General features: G+C 40.4%; 1 protein-coding gene across 1 annotated transcript; it reads right to left on the bottom strand.

Annotated features, from left to right (window-relative positions):
* Positions 1 to 1,545: 1,545 nt before the first annotated feature.
* si:ch211-14c7.2 lies at positions 1,546 to 19,438 on the bottom strand. The gene is made up of 6 exons (XM_044203684.1): positions 18,961 to 19,438; positions 14,903 to 18,201; positions 11,105 to 11,304; positions 8,489 to 8,610; positions 6,186 to 6,300; positions 1,546 to 4,105 (listed from the first exon to the last, which is right to left on the bottom strand). The coding sequence occupies exons 2-6, from the start codon at positions 17,640 to 17,642 to the stop codon at positions 3,974 to 3,976; spliced, it is 3,309 nt and encodes a 1,102-aa protein (XP_044059619.1). The 5' UTR covers positions 17,643 to 18,201; positions 18,961 to 19,438; the 3' UTR covers positions 1,546 to 3,973.

Raw genomic sequence — 19,438 nt, 5'->3', positions numbered from 1 at the left:
CAGCAAATAAAGTGCTTAACTCTCTCTGGACCACAGAGCTGCTTCACTGATCTCACTGGGGAGAGATGTTCGCTTTTTATTAAAATGTGAACCAGTCGATGTCTTCAGCCTTTGATGTAGTGGAATTTCCTGAGCAGTACTGCAGACAAACCTCCTAACCTGCAATTGAATATAATCTTTTATTTATTTAAAGCAATCCTAAGCTTGGGTACTGTATAGTCAGCTTTATCTTTTATGTAAAGATATCATAAACATATTGGTATCAGTATCAGTTGAGCTAAACCTTAGCCAAGTTCAGTATATACCTTCTCACTGTCTGCACAAACATGTATGAATTAATACATGTAAACACACACATCATAACACATTACACAACATGTTGTTTTGATAAACAAGCCCCAGTTAAAGATGCCATAATGTGCTATTTTATCTGTTTGTTTGCCTCTGTGTATTGATAGTCAGGGATGATGTGTGGTTTGCCTACAGGCTAAACGTTTAGGCTTGTGACCAGGAGGTTTCTACCAGCTCAGCAGCTATTTTGAGCTTTCTACAAAATCATTTTTTTGAACCATTCTTCCAAAATTCATCCAATTTGGTACATAGCATATATTTGGATAATTTTGTTCCATACTATTTTGCTATGACTGTTTGCCCAAATCTTCTACAGTAGGTGCCTCCTAGATGCATTTTGCAGTAGCAGCATTGAGTCTGAGTAAAAGTTGATGGCATTTCACATATAGGTGATGCTACAGCAGTATGATGAATTTTAAATGCCCATAACTCTATGGTCGTGAGTCTGACTCTAATGAAATTGCACAAACCATCCTCATCCCTATACTTAAGTCCAAATACTTGTGGATAGGATTTACATATTCTCCAAAAATTTGACTGATTGTATTATGTGTATTTTGATGCAGATCTGAAACCAGATGCAGATTAAAAACTTTAAAAGCCATTTTATACAACAAATTGAAATTAATCAAGATTCAAATCAACACATTTAGAGACATGTGCTGCCTTGGCCAATGATTTTCACTCTGTTATGTGGCAGTAATATGAACATGAAACACCGTTTTCACATTTGGCACATGAAAAAGTTGGCTGACTTTTAATTTTAGAATAGAAAAACAACTTTGGATAATGATATGGTTAAGATTGTAGTATACAAAAACTGAAAGTCTATCTTAATACAATACTCTCTTGCCCATACGTACATTGAAAGAGTTATTGATAGCTGAAATCATTCCTCCTCTGGCCGTGAAGTGAATCCACACCACCTCAGCTAAATGATGAGTTAGCCAGGTCCTTCCATCTATATTATTTCATTTAAAAAAAGCTAGATCCATTTGGGAAGTAGTTGTTCGTTCCACAAGATTTACAAAAGACAGGTACTTAGATTCCAAAATGTTCCTCTGTTTCAGACAAAGGTCTCAAACAGCTTATCTTGTGGTGGTTGTAGCTCGTCTTGCTTGTCAGTCGGTGGATATCTCATTTTAAAATGAACGCGTCACATACTTCTGAATGTCATGAGGAAGCTCTCAGCCATCACACAGTATCACTTTATTACATCAGTTAACAAGGTGACAACTCCTTCCCCATTTCAACAGATCAGAAAATATTAATCTTTTTCTTTTTCAGGAATTTGTAGTTTGCACAAATGGCAGACACACAAACACATGAGTGTTTCTGAATATCATCACAAATGATTGACAAGTGAAACAACGTAGAGCGAAATAAACCTTTTGAGGTGATAATACTTAATAGTATGTCTAAATTAAAAATGTACAGTGCATCATTGACATGGTCATAATGTGAACAATATTCTCAGAAAACTATTGTTTTGATTGGCAGCTAGATTCAAGTTTTGCCTGTGAAGTGGACTCAACTGTGAGAGTACTGAAAGAGAGAGAGGCAGACAGGAAGCCAGACAGAAAGACAAAGAAAGAAGAGAGAAACAGCACATGCCAAAGTTTTTGTTTGAGTCCACTTCAGTGTGTCTAGAGGCGACATTTCCTCCTGAATGTGTCTGCTTAGCTTCTGTAACCTTGTGAACATTGGCACTTTCATTGGTGTTCCTGTTGGCACTAACTGGAAGACAAACTTGTTGATCTGAGGAACCAAAATCATTTTAAGACTCATTCCTGTCATTGGCTTTTCTGTAGCAAATACACAATGAAAGCACATGCATCACTTTGCAAAATGTAAACGAAAACTTTAACACTCATCACATCTGGACCCATCTTCAGCATTCTAAGTAAAAATAATGCTTAATACTTTGCTCTTCAGTGTGGCCACATGGTTTTCTGTTACTTCAGAAATAAGAAAGGGAGGGAAATCAGCTTTGAAATCCAGCTGACACTGAGATCTGTAGAGGATATGTTGGCGTCCATACAGCCTTTTACACTGCAGGTTTCTGTTGTAGGGAGGAAAACTGAAGGGGGGAGAAGTTACAGCATGTTTAAATATAGATTTCCAGTGATTGCAAGGTCAAGCCACCATGTTAATGGAGTGATAGCAAAGCAGAGCATTATGTCATTAACTATTTTTATCTCATTAAATAATATGTAACTTAAAATGTAGTCATTAACTGTTTTTTTTCTAACTTAAAATGTAGTTTTTCTGAAAGCTCCAGTTCATCAGATTTGGCACTGAATAATACAGAATTGCTTGAAAAGCAAACATGAATGCCTCCTTCACAGTGACTAATTCAATGCTAATGTGGCAAATGATTCAATTCAATTCAATTTTATTTATATAGCGCCAATTCGTAACAGAAGTTATCTCATTGCACTCTTCCTACAGAGCAGGTCTAGACCGTACTCTTTATAATGTTAATAATATTATAAAATATAAATAATTATTTCTTTTTTACACCCAAATGGTATCATAAACTGCAGCTCAGTGCTAAATAATAGTTATTTCAGTGTGCAAATTTCATTATTACTAACATTGGCAATTGCCATCTTGAACTGTCTGATAATTTGAATGATTGTAAACAGAAAGCCTTTGCTCTTATTGCTCTCTTCCATTTCCACATGACATGAACACAACATCAGTTCTACAAATCTTTCTGGCAGAGCTGCTTTAGAAGAAGAAAAAATCTCATTGGTTGAGTTAGACAACTCTTTGGTGGAGCCAAAGAGACAATATTCTGGATAAGAAACTCATCTCATATTTTGCAAAAGGCAAAAGATAATTGAAGGAGAAGTGGGGGAAAAATGTATCCTCAAAAATGACCAAGGTTTGCTAGTTACAGGAGCCTAGCTGACTTTGCATGTTCAAAATGGCCATACTTGCCTATATCAATACAGATAAGCCAGTTGGCAAGCATGCTGACATTCCAAAATCATGAATGCAATGGTCATGAATTAAAGCAGAAATTGTGATATTTAAAAAAAAATATATATTTCTGAGTTCATTCCTTGCAAGTAAATGTTTTTGTTTGGCGCGACCCATTGAGATTTAATTCAAACAATGAGATAATTTCTGCCAAAACAGCAGCTCTGGCACAGAAATATTTCTATTTAGGTACACTTTAAATCTTCTCAGATAATAAAATAACAGTGTTGACGTGGTGATCATCACCCTCCAAACAATCTTTGACAACCTGCTGTTATCAGGGTCGAAAAGGAAAATTAAAATGGGAGGGTGGTGGTGGTGAACAACATGTGTAATGGAAACACTCCACCAGTATACATCAGCAGGAGCTGGAGGAGACAACTTCTGAAACACAACTGAAGTGAGTCGCTCCTTTTTCATCCAGGTTACGTCTTCTCACTGGCTCAGGCTTAAATAACCAGGGACTGTGCAAAGAGTCAAAAGGTCAGTCAGCATTTGACTAGCAGATAGTACACATGTTGTGAGTTTTGAGAAACCTGTTGTTGGTCTGTTCTGCCCTGCTCGGGTTAAAACCTGCACTTCTTCAAGTAAACATTGATGAATCACAGTCCAACCAGAGCTGAACCCTTAAAAATTACTCCATGATGTTTCTGTTGTGGTCATATGACAGCCGTCGCTTAGCGGCAGCGTTCTGAGCGTGCTGATTGGCCGTGGGGAGGCCAGGGGAGAGACGGCGATTGGCTGTCCGGGGAGCAGGTCTGCTTTCCTGCAAAGACACAATGATGTAGACGTGATATTAACTACTGAACACCTGCTGAAATAAGCAACACAATCCAGTGGTTTACTCCATATGTGCTGAAGTGATGAGGTGATTAATCGATTTGTCGGTCTGAAGAAAATGTATCGATAACAAATATGATAATCAATTATTCTTGTAAGTCATTTGTCAAGAAAAAAAATCTAAATATCCTCTGGTTCCATGTGAGGATTTTTTTTTATATGATTGTAAATGGTAGATTTTTGTGCTTTGGACTGTTGAACAAAACTTCTTACGGAGTCCCCTAAAGATCATGGCAAGATTTTTTTTGAGGACTACTTTTGCATTCCATCGCAATACATTTTGCATTCTCTCACAAAACTTTTCTTCTTCCATTCCTTCTGAGTCATGTCTATTTGTAATGGAAGGTAGTGTGGAGATTCTCAAGTTAATGCATTTAGCATTGTTTATGGCCACCTCACCTTATATGATGTCCACTGCAAAGAAGTTATTAGACAGAACATTATCAAACTTCTGGGTAGGAGCTGTGTGTAAGGAACATCAATTATTGAACCACACTTATAGCAACAGGCCTTCTATCAAAACCTGTTTCAGCATTGAAGGTTACTTTAATTTGTTTTGTGCAAAGAACAGAGGACCCTGTGCAAAAACGCAAAAAGCTTTCCACCATGTGTTGGTCTGCATTCCTGATGTATCTCTGCAAGTGGCTCAATGCTGTCTGCTCTTTCTGTGACGAATGGAACCGACAGCATCCTGCTGATTACCGTACTGCTTTCTTCTGAAGAAACCTCTTTATCTAAGAATTTGTTTAATTTTACTTTCATTAATTACATAACTAAATAAATTTCATTTGGGGGGGGGGCAGCTGAGCAGAAATAGACATACGGCTCTGAAGGAATGGAAGAAGAAAAGTATTGTGATATTGCGAGGGAATGCAAAAGTAGTCCTCAAAAAAATTCTCTCTGTGACCTTTAGGGGGCTCCATACATTCTTCATTAATTTCTCACAAATATGATCAAATATTCCAAAATTAATCAAAAAATAATAGACAGATTGATCAATAATGAAAATGATTGGTAGTTAAAGCACTTTAATCTGCTAATGCAATTAATTACATTGCAATTACTTTTTATTTACTATTATAAAGGCTTGCAGTTGACATAGATTTCAGGCATGGCAGCCCCCTCAAGTATCCTTTAGTTCATTGGACAGCAAGTATACGAGTATGTCAGGAGCCAATCAGCTCCTTCGGTTCATTTACTGTCTGCTAGTTCACTCCAGAGAGTTTGATGGATATGTTTGAGATAAAAATCGTCTTTCTGGCTGTAGGAGGTTATGTGCATCAATTAATACCTTAGTATCCTTTTATTTTGTAAATATAAGTGAGCGTTCTATGTTTTAATATGTGTAACTTGATTTGCTAGACAGCAGAACGTTAATTATCTAATAATTTACTAATTAGTAGCATTAGCATTAACATATATTTGCAATCCTACTGTTTATTTCTTAGTGTGACAATTTGATAAAATTAACAGATAAAGCAGTAAAGGAACCTTTGTGTAGTATTCCCTGCTCTGCTACCCTGCACAAAACATTCTAAGTAAACCAAACATTTGCATATTTTGCAGGTGCTTTGTAGTTTTCTCACATGGTTTGGTTCAACTGTGAGACCAGCCAGCCTGGTCTGTTCATTTATCTACGACTGTGAAGTGTGAGGAGTGTTTTGCATGTAGCAGCGGTCACTTCCATTTAAATGAAGCTGCAGTTTTCAAGGCCATCCGTCAAACAGCACTATCAGTTCATTTTACATGTTGTTAAGGCTGCGTCGACAAATTCAATTTAACACTGAAGCTTCACAAATTGAAACTGAACACTAAGCGCTCTGTACTAATTCCTCTGCATTAAATTATGTGAAGAAAGCATGAGTGTGTGTAGTGTAAGAGCATTTATATAAAGTGTTTTCTAACAGAATGCTGAACACTGAAACACGTCAGCATAATGTGAATCAAGTGATCAAGACAAGCCATTCCTATGTTTGTCAGTGTGAATGATACCAGTCTTTACTCACAGTGTGTGGCAGCTCCAGGTGTAAAGTCTTTAGCAGCAGGTTACGAGACACGCCATTAGCTCTCTTGTATCTCTGGCAAATCATTTTGTTCAAATCATGGAAGCTGTCCAACAGCCTGCAGGGTCAAAGACGAACAACACACAGAGGAAGCAATTATTTAATGGAAGGTCAGAGTGACAGATGTTGGTTTGTTTTAAATCATTCCTTTCTTTTAAATTAAATATTAAATATAGACTGTGTGTAAAACATACCATAATATTTTCTTTATTATATCTACAGCAACTTCAACTTCACGTAGTGACCGGTGTGTAAAAAGGTCAAAGACAGACTGACGTCATTTACAAAGAAATGTTTTAAAGCAGGATAACTGAAACTTAAATGGTCAGTAAGTGAGGACACTGTGCAGGACTTTATTCAAACATATACACACTCTTTAATGAAACTTGAGATAACCACCCACAGTGCATCGTCCTTGTTATTAGGAATTTTCTTGGAGAATGAATGTGTCACTTGATGGTAAATTCTGTCTGTGAACTGTTTATTAATTATTTTGTTTATAAAACTGATGATACTGAATAATGGCAACTGGCTGCTCCAACACACACATGTCAGTATTTCAACAACCCATATTGGCTAAATCTCAATGTGCATCAAAGACGTGACGGCTTACACACTCTGCCATGAGATAATCAATCGCAAACACAATCAACGTTCTGTTTTCAGAGGTGCAGTCTACCTCCAAATTGCAGTTCACCATATTAACCACTTGGTGGCCACAATTTGTCACAATTACAAAAACATAGTATTTGATCCCCACATAACTTCACAAACCACCTTGATTCCAGCATGAATTTTACAATAAAACATTAAATGAGGTCTTTGTTTAAAATGTACTTCTTTCCATAAACTCCTGATTCCACTGCACAACTCTGGCTTAGATGAAACACAACAACAAATCCGTAGAAAAACTGCTGATGCAGAAATGTTCGATACTTAATTTATTACTATTTAATTGGTGTGACTATGTGGACTGGCATCTCTAAGACATTGAAAACTCACAAAACAAGACTCAAGTGTCAGATACACTGGTGATCTCTACTTAGGTAGTAATCACTGGCACATGTTGCATATTGATCATACCATTAAACAACTGCTCTTGTATGAATAAAGCTCCATTCAAAATTGATTATTCCATCCCATTACACTACACAGAAATCAATTTTGTGGTTTATTAAATTAAAGGCTCCTAAATTCAGAGACTTAGTTGATTTTAAAACGGCATAAACAATGTAAGTTCAAAAACAAAGTATTACCTGAAAGTATCCAAAAGTTACTAAAATAAGAGTTAGGCAATATGATTGTGTGTATGCATGTTTAAGAAACAAAGGGTCAGGATTAATATAAAAAAATCATTGTATTTCTGTCAAAGTAGTGAATTTATGGAGTTAAAATGTTTAAAAATAATTTAATGGACAAATATAAAATGATGAGAATGGCATGTTGGCATTAGTATGGTAAGGATAGTGTAAATGTTTATCTAATGTTACTTTTTGACATCAAATGGATTGTGTTTTGTAAAAAGGTGTAGGCGCAATAAGCTGTAGCTTAGGCTGAAGCTACACCTTACTGTTTGTAAAAAAAAAAATCATTCTGCCAAGTTGCATTGTTTTCTATTGTAGTATTTGTTATTTTTTTGTCGTCTGTTTGTTTTATTCTTTTCTTTTATTCCAAATTGTTTGTGTAATTATTGACAGACCAAAATACATTTTCATTTCATTTTCAATTTATTCCAAGGGGAGAAAATACCCACTTGTAAACAACAGTCCTCTGTTCAATGGAGTGACGGATACTGTGTCGTCCTACTTTTATGTTATCTTGAACATAAACAGAAGTTGTATTCTTGACCAGATTCATAGTTATTTTTTTCCCTTAATAAAGATAAAATATCCCACATTAGAAAACTATAAAAAAATATTTTCCTCTAGTGTAATCTTTGTTAAACTGCTCAGCTGTTGCACACTTGCAGGTTAACTTGCTGTACTGTTGCTATGTTCATGTCATGTCCGATTTGCAGTAAATGTGAGCTTCCGACAGGAAAAAATCCTCCATGTCATTTTCCTAGAACTGATTACAAGCACGTCATGTAGGATTTTTCTGTGAGCTGTGATATATCCTCTTACAAATCGAAGGAATGTGTCAACACAGACCGTAAACACTGCAGCAGATCAATTGATATACAGTAAATCACAATGATTGGTTTATGTTAACGGACATATGGTGGGCTCAGTCGAGGGTTTACCTACCCCTGGTCCTGGCTGGCTCTGCCCCTGAGGAGCTGGGTCAGTGTGGGAACAGTATCGAGGTCACAGGGGACACTTGAGGATGAACCAGGCAGCGAGGGGAAGGCTTCAGCAAAGACAGCCGCCTACAGGACAGACAGAAGAGAAGATTTCAAGATGGTGTTTTTTTTCTTCCTGAGCATTTAAACAGAAGTCTCATGTGATGACTGGAAAAATAAAACAAGTAAACATGCCACCCACAAGACATGATGCATCCATAACCCAGAAAGATTTTTTGTAGCCCTCTTCAGTTCATCTATGAAGTTAATACATATAGGCCTCTTCATGGCACTATAAGCACATGAAGCAACTCATTTGACAGTGTTCTCCCAACACTCTCCTTCACTGCAGCTTTGGGCAGAGCTCATTTTTCATCTGCATCAGTGGGGTTAATGTCCACCGGGAGACTCTTCTTGCAGTGCCGGCTTCTTTTTTCCATTTTAAAAAAAGTCTAAAAACGTAGTCACCCAACCCCCGGGGCTATGTCAGGACGAGCTGTGTTTCCATGGTAACAGTGCCGGAAAGTGAGAAAAAAAAAAGTACAATATGGCTCATAATTAATTCTGCCAAGGAGGTTATAGTTTGGGGTTTTGTTTATTTGTTTTAAATATAAAGTAAAATAATTAATTCAATTTTGTGGAACGTTAGACCATGAGCCAAGAAACAAATGCTTAGAATTTGTTAAGGATCTGACATTACTAGAAAAAATGCTGTATTAATTTACTGCTAATGCAAACTGAACATTTCCTACTGCCGCAACTTCACATTAGAACCATTTAACAAAGACAACGGCATTTTCTGACAGCGGATCAGTTTGAAATATTGCAGGGAGTAATGGAACAAGAATGAGCAGCCACAGTGAGCTGTTAGATGAAGAGCTGCAGGCGACAGGCTGCACACCTCCAACTTCTCAGCGAGGTAACCAACTCCTTTCACTATGCCTGCTGTTCTCAGACTCATGCAGTGTGCAGCATAAAATCAGATCTTGGTTGCTCACAGAATGATGGAAAAAGGCCAATTATTGCCTGACTTCTTCATTAAAAACGACAATAGTTTATTTTGCTGCCTCCAGAATTATGTGACCTGTAGTATTAAACCGCATTTGCTGTTAACACCAGTAACTAGGTGTCACCAAATCAACCAGGACTGAAATCTTAAGGATTGCCACTTTAAGTTGGGAGCCCAAATTAGTGGCATAAAGACTTTAAAGCAGCCACAGTAACTCAACCTCAAATACCTCTTAGTAGATGCTTTAACTCAAATATTCACACAGCACCATGACTGCAAGGGTTTAAGGTTTAAGCTGACCTGGTGGGAATGGAAACTGTTGGAACAGTTATTGTTTGTGGGTCATAATTTCACTTTTAAGCTCTTTTTTCTGTGTGGACAAGACCATAATACAGTAGAATGGCACCAATGCTGTGTCTGTGGCACATATTTTATTAAAGCAATCTTAAAGCAATATTTTTCAGCGCTTTTCACTTTGACTAAAGGTTCAGGAGCAATCTGCCTCCAACATTAGCTGCTCTGGGGATGTGCACTTACCACTGGCACTTTCGGATCTTCGATTTTCTGTCTGACTGTCAATATCAGTCTGACTCATACTCATACTAAAACATACAGTCCAGGCTCAAACTTTTGCAACCAAAAAAATGGTTGATATCAGTATTTGAAAATCATGTTTGAACCAAAGGCTGGCCCAGATCTGGGCAAGCAAAAGGATTTAGACATAAAAGTTACTTAAAAAAACAGGTATTGGTGATGTACCCATGTCTGGAGCAGTTTTGTGGGTTGTGAGTTCTTTGACCTACAGAGTTTTAGCCACAACTTCACCACAGCTGCAACAGTCAGCATCGTAGACCACTAAGCAAAGCAGCCAGAACAACTAACTGGTATCTTCATGAACTATCAACAAAGCTAGTTACTGTATACTCATACACCTGTCTTTGGTTGAAGGCAGAAATCTCTAGTTGTAGAAGTAGGTGTGGCAGGTTGAGGTAAAGTCTGTCTACCACTTAATTTTAAGACTTTATCCCAAATACACATATCCTTCCTAAATGGGTCACATAGAAGACAAAAATAAGTGATGTGGAAAGTCGTGTGCAGAGTAGACTGAGTACACAGTTTATCTTTAACTATATCATTTTTTGCGTGGTTTATTAAAGTGTGCCGATTTTACAAATCAAAGCCTGTCTATAGATGTTTTGGGGAGTACTACTACATATGTTGTATGTGGGAGCTGTGTGAAGTCTGATAAATTGACTCAAGTGATGTCACTTGAATATTTTTTACCATGTGATCCACAGGGGACTCGATAACTACACAAATAACTCTTGGAACGCACTCAACATCACACTCAATGATACAGCAGTCGTAACCAGGCATTCGCAGCCAGTAATTTCCAATAGCAGCTTGGCTGCTATGACACAATGCTGATGATTCAAATGAACCAATTACAGAGTGTGTCAGTGAATTCTCAGAGAAATGGATAAAATTTAAACAGAAGATCTGAGGGTGAATATTCCTAATGGTTTCATGAAAGCCATCTCAAAGAGGCTGAGCACAGAAGTACAACCATACCAGATTCTGATTGGTCAAGAGTCTGTCTCTGCTCTCCTGCGCAGCGCTGGTCGGCCACCACTGTCCCACGCTGTCTCGACGTTCATCTGACGAATCCTGAGGAAAAGCTGTCCAGGTGTCGTCTGATTGGTGGAGCGAGCTGTCCGTCCAGCCTGGTGTCCAGTGGGTCGACTCCCGGGTGATGGCGTGGTTTCCAAGTGCTGTTTTCAGACACACACACACACACACACACACACACACACACACGGTTAATAGCACAGTGTACAGTATCTGCTGTAGATGTCCCTGTAGTGTTGTGGTGTGTGCAGTGAAGCTGTCATGTTTCCAGCCAGCTTTGGCCTCATTCAGATGACCTGGATGGACGACCGACTAAACCTACATTGCATTGAAGGGGTTAGCTGGATTTGTGTAATAGCTAGAAAAAAAGAGATGGCTAACAATGGGGTTTATTGTCACATGTAATTAACTGTGTCCATACCATTAATTATTAGGATTACCACATAAAGGGTCAGTTTACTCAAATGACAAATGACACTCACCCCCAGGATATCTGCCACTCAGACTTCTACTACTATCCCAGCAACATCCCAGTTACAAAGTTTGAGTCCAGTCACTATAAAACTGTAATAGCAAACTTTGATAAACCTTTTAGAAGAATATTATTAAAATTTGCAAGAAGAATGTTGTAGTATGAACGTCTCCAGCAATACTTCATAAGTGCTGTGTAGTTACAAAAACCCAAAACCCTGAGAATTTGGTATCAGAAGGGAAAAAGTGGGATTGTATCGTCCCTAAAACCTGGGCTTTCTTTTTCAGCAGCAGTGTATGACGAGTTGCCTTAATTGTTACGTAATCATGTTGTTGCAAGGAAACAAGTGATGAATATTTGTGTCTCATTGTGTCGTCTGTTGCTGTGAATGTTGCCTGCTGTATCAGGAGTCTTTGTGTTTGTGTGTTTGACTTAATCATACTGCGACATCTCGCTGCAAGGTAACATTTCAGTGAATATTTGTCTCATTTAGATGCCTGCTGCCTTCACGCCTTCATACATTACCTTCTATTGCTCAGACGTTGCATGATCATCTTTGTGTGTGTGTGTTTGTGTGACTTTCTCTTTCACCCATTGCCCCATAACCTGAGGCTAAAAGGAGCTTAGAGTCCCAGGCTCCGTTTGCCTCCTCCTCCCTCCCTTAACCCAACTCTGAATGATTAATACCATGTATCGAGAATGAGAGATTGGTTAGGAATTCAGGTCAGGACAGACTGGAGTCTCATTTCCACTGCAGGGCCAAGTGGTGCTTACCAGGGCAAGAAACAACTCTCCATGTTTATCACAAGATTAAAAGTGTTATTGTTCTATTAATTTTATGTTTCATGTAATAAATTTATGTTCTTGTCCAGAATCCAAATCCACAGTCAGTAACCTACTCAGCACCTTACTTAGAGACAAAACTTTTTATGGACCATACCTGTAGTTTTACATGTTGCAGGCAGTTTACTGCAAATCACATATTTTTTACTTCACAGCTAAAGATTTTGCGTTACACTGTTGTGTTTAGTGTAGATTTTAAAATGTATTTTTCCCAGTTTCCAGGCAGCCACTGGCCTCTCTTTATTTCAGTATGGTATGAAAATTATTTAGCAGGCTCTTCAAACATGCTGAAACGTGTAATCCATCACAGTGAATATCAAGTCTGCATTAAGTTACATTAGTGGCTAAATTAGTGCATCAATCTGCACTTAAACTACATGCCACAATAATGCGACTTTGACAAACATTAATGCAGACTTGATTTTTACGGTGACGTAAGGACGTTTTAAAAGTGATATTCATATAGTTAAAGCAATTCCTGCCTTGATGCATTTCAAAATGATCAGCAAAACTGTATAGAGTGCAGTTGTTGGTTCACCTAAATTATAAAAACATATATTTCTGCCTCCACCTTGATACAGTGGAGATGAATAACATTTTATTTGAGATGTGCATATGTGTGCACTGAGAGGAAATAAATGTGTAAACCCCGGCTTAGCCTCGTTTGGCTGGGTTTAAGTGATTAGCTAAAGGGAGGATGATGAGGGAACATAAGGACTAATTAACACTGGCTGTTAGAAGGCGCAAAGACTCAAAGATGCATGTGTCTGCGTCATGAATATGTTGACTACATAAGAGCTGGTTTTATATTGTCAGATTATTATTTTAGTCATTCTGTTGACATTCTTGCTCAGAGCACCAAATGAGTCTGACATCATTATTTCTTACTATATTTTATATTTAGTATTTTTTGCTTTAAAGGGCCATACCAGTGTGTTTGTGAGTTTTAGCTCCTTCACAACAAATCATGTATACATTTTCCTGACCATCTACTATGCAGTTTTAGATTTTCTGATTTATTTTTCTTACCAGTCAGGCAGCCATTTGAGCCGCTGGTTTCAGGAAGTGTTTCCCCTCATTCTGTATTACCATTTTCAAATTTTTTTCAAACTATATCCTCACTGTTAATTCAAATAGAAACATGTGACTCTCCTCGTTAATTTAATGATCATAAAGGTTAAAGTTATGGCTAACAGATTTAATTATCTCAACTTCGTTTCTGAGAAATCATGTTTCGTTCGTCATTTTGCCATGGCGGATCGGTCTAAATACTACTATACCCATGAGCCTCGGCTGCCGTTACTATGGCGAAGAAGCCACTCAGAGGTGCGAATCAGAGTGAATTCAAAACACTTTGTCTTTGAATTTATGAACAAAACACAGCACCATAGTTGCTGAATTAATCTATATTGACCCAGAATCCAAAAGTGAATTTATGAAAACTGCAGAGTGTGTTTCATTTTTCTCAACACTGTAATCTTTAGCCTTCACCCACCATTAGTGGCGCACATAACAGAATTCTAAGGTCGCTGAAATGCACCTTGGGAGTCGTAGTTAACTTCTCTTTTTAAGTCCACAGGCTTGTACCTTCAACTTTTTATCAAAGAAACAAATATTTTCTAGCACACTTGTTCATCTTTTGTACTCATGATTCAACTGGGAGAGTTTCATGCTGCAGGGGTGTCCAACTGTGAATCACATAACATTGTCAACAGGAAAAATTAATGGGATTTTTACTCCCAGGACCAGGGGCATCCGAAATAGCTCCTCCTACTCGAAACTTGCTTGGGATATGTAATCCACCCCATCAAGTCTGCAGTATTGTTTGTCAGTGTTACATCATAATTGCATGTAAAGCAGCTTAAGTGCAGACTGAATTAAAAACTATCCACTTGATTATCTTATTATGATACTGTAGCTACTAATTCATACTGAAACAACTGGGAAAATACATTCAAATTTCTGACACACAGCATAGTTTGCAGATTATGATGATGAGATGATTAACTGTGACATAGAGTCACTGTGATTTGTAGCAAATGGGCTAAAACATTGAAAACCACTGGTATGGCCCTTTAAAACAGAGTGTGTATATGCATTCCAGAAACTGTACAAAAGGTTAACAATGCACTAATACTCTGCAACTCTCCAGCAACAACACAGAAATGCTGATATTTTTAAATCTCTAAATCTGTATCTGTATTCTGACATCTTTAAAAGACTCTGCTCTACTTCTGAAGCCTTTTAATGTCAGTCAGCTTAAACCAAAAGATCCTCTGTCCCATGTCTAAGGAAAACAGAAACTTACTAAAGCTCCTAAAGGGGCCAGAGAGATACTAAAAGAGAAGGAAAGAGAGGGAGGGGAAGGCCAGCCAGCAGACATAGAAAGAGACAGAGAACGACAAACTAACAGCCATAAGACTCACCAACACTCTCTCTGCTCCCACAAGGCACTGAGGCAGACATGGTGGATCCCTCGCTCCAGGCCGGCTCTCCCTCCGCCTGCATGAATACTCCAAACTCATCTTCCTCCTCCTCTTCTTTCCTCCCCTCCTCAGTGGCCACGGTGGAGCCCCTCTCCTTCTCGCCCTTGTCCTCCAGCTCTCTCCCGTGCCTCCTCTTCCCTTCCTGGCCTCCTTCTCCGTCTCCTGCTGTCACTCCGACTCCTTCCTTCTCCTCCACCTCCTCCTCCTTCTCCACCTCCAGACAGGGCAGGCCGGTTGCCATGGATCCCAGGGGGGGCAAGGAGGGGGCAAGATTAGCCAAGGAGAGCATGAGAGAGGTGGAGGGATCAGCGCAGGCAACATTAGTGACGTTAGTGCTGGTCTCTGAATTTGCTTCAACATGGATGATGCTTGTTTGTGCACAGGTGTCTCCAACCTCTTTCTTCCTTCCCCTGCATCCGTCTGCAGACTCCTGTAACCTCCTGTTGTCTTTTAGTGCACAGTTTCTCGTTACTTCTTTATTATCATCCTCCTGTATGGTACTGTCATTTATGTTATCCTCAGTGTGTCGTTCTTTGTCGTCCTCATCTTTACCATCGCCATCGTCCAGCTCATTGCAGGTGCACTCCCTCCTCCAAATCTTCACCCCAGCTTCACCCCCTTCCTCAGGATTTTTTCTCTCCTCTATATTCTCTTCCTGTGACTTCTCTTCTCTATTTTCCCGCACTAGCTCATCTCTCCGCTCTCCTCCGTTAAGCTCAATTTTACTAGAGTTGCAACTGTTTTCTGTTACGATCCTCCTGTCTTTCTCAAAGATGGAAGGATCTTCGTGTCTGAGAGGTGAAGATGAAGCTTCTCTCTCCTCTGGCTGGCTGCTGTTTTCCACATTTTTAAAGAAAAACTGAGGTTTTCTGTTTTTGTTTAACTTCTCGTTCACAGTGTTTTTCTCCTCAGCCACACAGTTCAGTTCTTGTTGCTCACATCTGCTAACATCCAGTTCTTCTTTGCCCATGATCCTAGGGTCTACTACCCCTTGTTGATACCCCTCAAGGTGATCTTCTTTGCTGTTCTCTTGCTCTCTCCGAACACCACAAGTCTCATGGTCAGCAGTGCAGGTGCTGCCCTCTACAGGAGAGGAGGGCTCAGGGGAGACTGCAGTGCTGATGGAGGCAGGGCAAGTAGAGACAAAGACATCCTCATAGCAGTTGAATACAACCGAGAATTCAGCAGGAGTCTGATTAATGCTCCCTTCCTCCTTTTTAAAATCCACACTCTCCATCTCTTTCTCTGATTCTTGATGTACCTCCACATGATCAGAAAATCCATTTACATTAGCTGCTATTTCTTCACAGGGGGTTTCACTTGGTTTTCTGTCATCAAAATCTCTGTAATGTCTTGATGTAAAGTCATCAGCCACCTGCCCAGAATGGACATGACCGAAATCATTGTTTCCAGTATGTATTTTCATAACCTCAGAGTTTGTGTCCTCCTCTTTCTCTGAACAGTCGTCCTTGTTGTGAGAGGTTTGTGTCTTCAGCTCTTCGTTGCTCTCGGCTTCTCTAGTCTCTTCAACATCACAGCTGCTGTGGGATTCTGGGTGAAAGTGGTTGGGTTCTAGGTCAGAGTTTGGTACAGCCAAAACAGAGTTAGACGACTCTAACCCGCAGAGGCCTCCCTTCTCCTCCTCCTCATTCTTTTGCCTCTCCTTCCTCATTCCCTTCACCTCACTGTTCAGCCTGTTTGGGATGCCTCTTCTTGGACTTTCACCTCCCTCGTGTTCATCCTGGCTGTCTCTCCTCTGTGCTCTCCTTCCACACTGAGTACAGGTTTTGGGGGAAACATTGTGGCAGCATCTGGGACTTCGTAATGCTCCCTCTTTCTCCTGTCTGGCTCTCCTGGTATCCTGCTGTGGGCTGGGAAACTGTTTACTGTCCAGGCCTCCTTTGTCTTGCTCTTCCTGCCTTTCTTCCAGAGCGATTTCTCCAGCAGGATCCTCCCTGCTACTCTGCTGCCTCTCTCTGCTCACGCCTGTTTTCTCCCGGCCCGCTGCATTACAGGATTTCCTCCACCTCCGGCCTGATCGCACTCTAACCCGGTTCGCTCCGGTCTGTGCCGGTGGAGTTGGCCCATGGTCCCTCCTCCCGGCTGGGGTGTCTCTGCTTCCTCCTCCTCCTGTCTTTCCTCTCAGCCATCCCCCAACCACACTGGAGGCTGCACTGGTAGTCACACCAGAACCGGGCTTAGCTGTCGAGTACAAACAGCTCCCTTTCTCAGTCTGGAGGAAAAGGCATTGAGTCTGTGTCTTTCCGCTGCCCTCTGAGGTCTTCAGAGTGGCAACCGTGACCAAAGCTCTGATCCCAGCTTGCCCAGCATCCAGCCCCAAGGGAAGCCCGTACCCCATGCGACCCCACTCCCCGCTCAGGTACACATCTGCAGGCCTGGGGCAGGAAGTCGAACCCCCACGGCCTGAAGGAAGAGCTGTGGAGCCTTGCCCTCCTCCAAGCAGACCACCAGCCTTCCGGCGGTTCTTGGAGCACAGGGCCCAGGCGCGGAGGCCCCTGATCAGTGGCAGGTCACCCAGGCCCAGCTCCAGTCGGCTGGGGAAAGGCAGAGAGGCTCTGGAGCACTTCTGAAGCATCTCCCGGGTGGAACCTGACACGTTCAGGCAGGGGTAGTTGTTGTTGTTATTCTGCTGGAGCATGGTGCTTGTTGTTGGCCTCATCTATGTTTTATTGGTTTGTCCTCGCTTATCCTTTATTAAAATACAGTCAGGTGAGAGGGAACACTGGCACTATCAAGAATCTATTCTTGATTCAGAACATGACAGCTCAAAGGTAAAAAGATCACAGTTTGGAAAAAATACACAAAGCATTATGAAATAGCTGAAATAATCTCAAGAATTTCTTACTGATCCATCCTGACAGAGGAGAAATTATTTACTTATTTACTACCCTGCAAGAGAGAGCTGACTCTCTTACTAATCTCATGTCTTCACAGTTCACTCTGAGTTTTTGGACAAAAAACAGAATCGGTTTTCCTGACAGCAAGCTGGAGTTGTGCTTCTGTTTCCCTTTATCGCTCCTTAACTTTGAGAGTCTCCTGAAGAAGAAAAGAAACGCCCAGGTCAGAAGTCCAGCTGTCAGAGCTGATGATAGAGAGGATAATAAGAAGTTTGTTTTCTTCCAGACTGATGCTCAGTGATGGCGTCTTCAGAGCTTCACAGTCCTCCCTGTCGGCTGGTCTCTCGTCACTAAGGACTGACTCAGCTGTCACAAAACAACCTGCAGAGGAGTGGGACAAAACATGGAAATTAAGACTCATAGTTGAAAAAATGTGATGTGTGCTAATAAAGAAACAGCAGCTTTATCATAGTAAGAATCAGGAGGACAGGAGGAGACACAATTAAATTTTTTTTTATTTGTCTGATTATTAAGAAAGCAAACAGAGCAGAGGCAAGGCAGATCTATGAAATGCAGAAAATGTAAATGAAAACATAAATGAGAAATTAGCATTAATTTCCGATAATTCCACACAGATAAGTGATTTTGCTTCTCTTTGGTTTGGCTCACTGGATTACAGCTATCCTGTTTGTGGGGGTGTGTGTCTGTCAAAGGTCATACATTTGAATCCAAGTGGCTTCTTTTCATACTACTCCTACACAAACAGGCCTTATTTTTATATAAAAATGTGCATTCACATCATGTCCATCCTGGTGCCAATTAGATTAGTTGTTGCATCAGCCATACAGAATCATCAGATTGACTAAAAATGAAACACAGGTGGCCATAAACTCATAAATGCACTCCTCATGCCTACACAGCTTAAAGGATTTACCCAAAGTAAGTCAATAAATCGCCACGTAAGCGGCAAAAATAGATTTGGGCCACGCATATCACACTTACCCTACTCATATTAGCAAGCTGTGTACCACTCTGATGAAGATGAACCACGTCAAACCACACAATGTACCAGCAAAACCAGTATCCCCAGCCAACATGTCCTGAAAGGGATGCCCGAGGAAAGGTTTTATTGTTTCTCACCTCATTCGATGCCTCAGTGTCCAGCCTTTGAATTAAGTGTCCTTCACTTAATGTCTCTCTGCTTCCTTGTTGTTTACAGGCGAAGCCTATTCAACCCTACTCGGGCTCCGGAGCATCCTTTAGTGGGATCAGCGTCACCACAGCCTTCCAGTCGGCCTGTACCACTGGAGCCACAGCGCTACAAATCAAACCTGCATTCAGTTCTGTCCCATCACCAGCCGATCACCACAGTGAATTTCTTTTTCGGTCTCCCTCCAGACTGTTCGGCATTGCGCATCATCTCATCCACCGCGGCTCGGCATCGTGCGTCGCCGCATCTTACCGCAGTAGCCTCGGGTGCGTTCAGCGAGCAGGATGACGGAGAGCTAATTTGACTTGCAGCCCACTCACCGATAGGAGGGGTGATTCGTGCCACACAGAGGCAGGGGGAGGTGAGGAGAGCGGAAGTGTTTGCAGGGCTGTTGATGCCACTCTTGGG

Source organism: Siniperca chuatsi, linkage group LG7 (genome assembly GCF_020085105.1).
Source record: "Siniperca chuatsi isolate FFG_IHB_CAS linkage group LG7, ASM2008510v1, whole genome shotgun sequence".
NCBI lineage: Eukaryota > Metazoa > Chordata > Actinopteri > Centrarchiformes > Sinipercidae > Siniperca > Siniperca chuatsi.
Note: the sequence above shows the minus strand (reverse complement) of the source record. Positions and strands in the feature narration are given on the sequence as shown.

Excerpts from the sequence above, each read along its gene's own strand:
- si:ch211-14c7.2 (XM_044203684.1), bottom strand. The coding sequence starts at position 17,642 with ATGAGGCCAACAACAAGCACCATGCTCCAGCAGAATAACAACAACAAC. Across the intron at positions 11,305-14,902 it reads TGGGAGCAGAGAGAGTGTTG|CACTTGGAAACCACGCCATC; the intron begins GTGAGTCTTATG and ends GTCTGAAAACAG. Across the intron at positions 4,106-6,185 it reads ACCTGGAGCTGCCACACACT|GAAAGCAGACCTGCTCCCCG; the intron begins GTGAGTAAAGAC and ends GTGTCTTTGCAG.